We start from the raw sequence: 3773 nt of genomic DNA on the forward strand, positions 1-3773 counted from the left end.
CGGCGTTGGAGGGCGGACAGGTAGATCTGAGTGGAAGCACCGAGGAACAGCTGAGCGGAGCGGGCTCCCAGCTAGAGAGGGATCCTCAAAGAAGGTAGTCCTAGGCCAGAACACTTGGGAAACCTTTTCCAGAGTCACTAGTAGGCATCCTGAAAAGAGCGACAAGAGACTAGTAAAGAAAACACGAAGAAACCTTGAGACTACTCTGAATGTAACACAGTGACCTGATGTACCACTAAGGCAACACTCTGGCAGAGAAGTGCTGGCAATCAGGTCCGTCCTGTTGAACCAATCAGCACGCCCTCCTGACAAAACCCGAACCACTGGCGCCCTCTTCTGGATAGTAGATGATGCTGAAAAGGAAAACAAAACCATCCCCACAACCTGGTACCCAACATGTACATCCTTGTTTTATTAGAGAATATATATTTTAAGGTGCCAGTAATGCCTTAACTAATAATAAGTCATAAAGACTTTATGGTATTCTGATTTAGTGATGTTGTGTTGCCACTAGAATATGGATTAACAGAAAAGAGCAGTAAACGCAGTCAGACCCGAAAAGATGCAACTAAGGAGCAGATTTATAAATACACAGAAAGCTACAGGATTTGTTAAAAGGATCCAGGACTATGCGGGTATTAAAGCCCCCCCCATCAGTTCCGGAACGCAATGGTCCCATTTCCAAATATGGTCCGCCACGTGCCACGTGGTCTGTCTCCACTCTTCCTGTTTGCTGACCCAATCCAAGGCGGATTCTTCAGTCTTTTCATTCATTCATTTTCACGGGATAGTTATCCGACACATCCGAAAAAAACTCCTAATCGACCGTCAGGTGAGATTCCTGTTAAAATGATTTTCCTTTAAGCATTATTAGAAACGGTCATCCAAAAGGTGGAGTTTTATTCGCGCCACAATCGAAACACAAATCTTAAAACAAGTTAAATTAAATGTTAACTAAATGCAAAAAAACTATGTTTAACTAGAATAAACAAATATTTACACGTGTAAAGAGGCTTGTAGTCTAATTTAGATATACGATCATACTTCTAGATTATATTAGCTTATAATTTACTTTGTGGTCAAAGAAAATACACGTCTGGTTATCAGAAAATGTACTTTATTTCAGACGGGGAGTTTTTACTACTTTCTGATAGAAAATAAATATGTTACTTCGATGTAGCTCCATGCGGGAATGAGTCACTTCCTTATTTTATCAAGGCGCCAAAATTGAACTGAAAGCGCGCTATTTTGTAGTGGAAATGTGAATTCATTAAAAACAAACGATCATCCTGAAATGGATGGACTTTATTTAGGTCTGAATTGAAACAGTGGTAGGAACCGGGATAATTACATCGTGTTTATTATTGCCGTCAGATTTTTCAACAACACATCCATGCATACAATATATTAAAACCATTTCAGCTCCACAGTAATAATTTCTGTAAGATACATATAAAAAATATGACGGACCTAATGATTTCTGACAAAACCTCATTAAAAAATGCTTTATGTTACTTAGAAGGCATAAAACATTTACATGATCACTGCATTCTCTTTTATAAAATCAAATTAGTGTGCCGGTTTTTAGTTTTCAGAAATTAAATATAACAAACTTTTACTACTAAAAATGTTGCAGGTTGATAGCAGAAGTTTTAACTTCAACAAAAATGAAAACATTAACGGACGCTTTCATTTCCTTATAAGCTTTGGTCCTTAGAATAAACACTAGATTTGTCCTAAAAACACATGCATTCCAAAAAATGAGAAGTTTTGGTTTTGATTCTTTTAATGAACAGAGGAAAGAAAAATGTAATTTTAAGTTGTTGAACCGATCAGGTGTAAAATACTGATTGTTAATATTTTCCTTATTGATTTGTAACATATTGTAAATTAAATATAGTTGATTTTGGGGCAACTTCATACTGTCAAGTTGCAAAATTATGCTTGTTTTTATGAGTGGAAGATTTATAATGAGCTACTGTTCTCTAAATACACTTTAATATCTTACTTAGGATTTGCCTGTTTGCAGAGGAGCGACAGAAGCAGCAAAATGTGGAATGAAAAGAAGCAGAGTTCACCTTCTGATCGGTGAGTTTGGCATCTTGTTGCTTTTGTAGATGAATAAACTTTGTGTAAAACACTCAGAGATGTTTTTTGTTGATACTCAGTGGTCAGATTGTTGCCATCATCATCTTCATTCTCGGTCTGGAAAGTCTGCTGCCCTGGAACTTCTTCATCACCGCCTCACAGGTTTTTTTTTTATATATAAAAATCCTTTAATTTTCTGCTGTCTTTGTAAATGCATTTTGACATGAAGCATTTAAATTATTCTTTTTTGTTTCTCTGTCTTCAAGTACTTCAACATGCGGCTGAATGAGAGCGTCTCCTCTAACGGTACATCAGGCCCGGTGCAGAGAAAGTACAACTATGACAGCTGGATGGTTTTGCTCTCCCAGCTTCCTCTGCTCTTCTTCACTCTGCTCAACTCGTTGCTCTATCAGTGGTGAGTGCAGCTGAAGCTAAAATTTGGATCATTTCTTATTCGTCTTGTTTTTCGCTTCGTGTTTCAGTGATCTGGCATTATTTCATGAAAATCTTCCTCTGGCCCCTGCAGGGTGAAGGAGCGTCTCCGCGTGGCCTTCAGCCTGGTCGTCATCTTCCTCCTCTTCGCCCTCACTGCCGGCCTGGTCCAGGTCGACATGCAGCCCGACAGCTTCTTTTCGGTCACCATGGCAACAATTTGGTTCTTCAACGGTACGTTCCTGAACGTTATTTCTGAAATCCTCTGATTTCAGAATGTTAAACTGTTCGCTTATATTCTCGAGGAAACGTTGGATTGTCGAAACAAGTCACATAAAATATCTGCTTGGATGTGGAATATTTTAAGGAGCACTTTGATGCTGCTGTGGTTCGCATCAATCTGATTGTTTAAACCTGTGTGTGTTGATGTGTGTGTGCAGTGTTCAGTGCGGTGCTGCAGGGCAGCCTCTTCGGGATGGTCGGCCTGTTTCCTCCTCGTTACAGCACCGTGTTCATGAGCGGTCAGGGACTGGCTGGGATCTTCGCTGGTGTCGCCATGCTGTGCTCCATCATGAGTAAGAAAAAAAACAAACACCTGCATTATTATTTTTTTAAGGTTTTATTGGCTCTAGTGGCCTTTATTTGATAGTGAATTGACAGGAAAGTGGGTAATGAGAGAAGGGGGAAGACATGCAGCAAAGGTCAACAGGCTGGGAATCGAACCTGCGACAGCGACTAAGGCCTCCTTATGTGGGTTGTACTTAACCTCTGCACCACCGCAGCATCCACACCTGCATTATTGCAGTTACAGTAAACAATTTCTGTTCTTCTATAATGTTGGCTATAATACCCCTTTATATTATCTAAATCATACTTTTTTCAATTGTATCTTAAATGATTTTCAAATAAATTTCACGTAGCATCCACTCACTAAATCCCTTTGTCGACTTAAGGAGAAAAGGAAAGTGCACTAGATAAAACAAGCGTAGCAACTACTATTTCCCAGAACAAGATTGGGACTCTGCGTTCAGTTCCTGACCAAGTAATCGCCTCTCAAGTGAAAGTTGTCTGATTTCTTCATGCATGTCTAGTTATACTTATCGGTGTTATAAGAGCCCACAACTGTTTATCAACCTCATCATGGATCATTTTGCTAATTCCAGATTAATCAGACAGAGGTGTCACTGCAAAAACATAAAACCTTACAAAGCAATTTTGTCTAGCTTCTAGTGCAAATATCTTAGTTTTGATTT

At 39.3% G+C, this 3773-nt stretch overlaps 1 protein-coding gene across 3 annotated transcripts in view; it reads left to right on the forward strand.

The window, feature by feature from the left end:
- The first annotated feature begins 693 nt into the window (after window positions 1-693).
- LOC103150769 (equilibrative nucleoside transporter 2-like) overlaps window positions 694-3773 on the forward strand; it is a 15803-nt gene continuing 12723 nt past the window's right edge. For 2 of the 3 annotated variants that reach the window (XM_016680929.1, XM_016680930.1), the window contains exons 1-5: window positions 694-2088; window positions 2169-2250; window positions 2355-2503; window positions 2615-2754; window positions 2961-3095. In XM_016680929.1, the coding sequence (XP_016536415.1) occupies window positions 2051-2088; window positions 2169-2250; window positions 2355-2503; window positions 2615-2754; window positions 2961-3095 (544 nt within the window). In that variant the 5' untranslated portion in view covers window positions 694-2050. The remainder of the gene's footprint in view (window positions 2089-2168; window positions 2251-2354; window positions 2504-2614; window positions 2755-2960; window positions 3096-3773) is intronic. The other variant, XM_016680928.1, reaches the window with a different exon arrangement.

This window comes from Poecilia formosa, unplaced genomic scaffold (assembly GCF_000485575.1).
Source record: "Poecilia formosa unplaced genomic scaffold, Poecilia_formosa-5.1.2 Scaffold262, whole genome shotgun sequence".
NCBI classification, from domain to species: Eukaryota; Metazoa; Chordata; class Actinopteri; order Cyprinodontiformes; family Poeciliidae; genus Poecilia; species Poecilia formosa.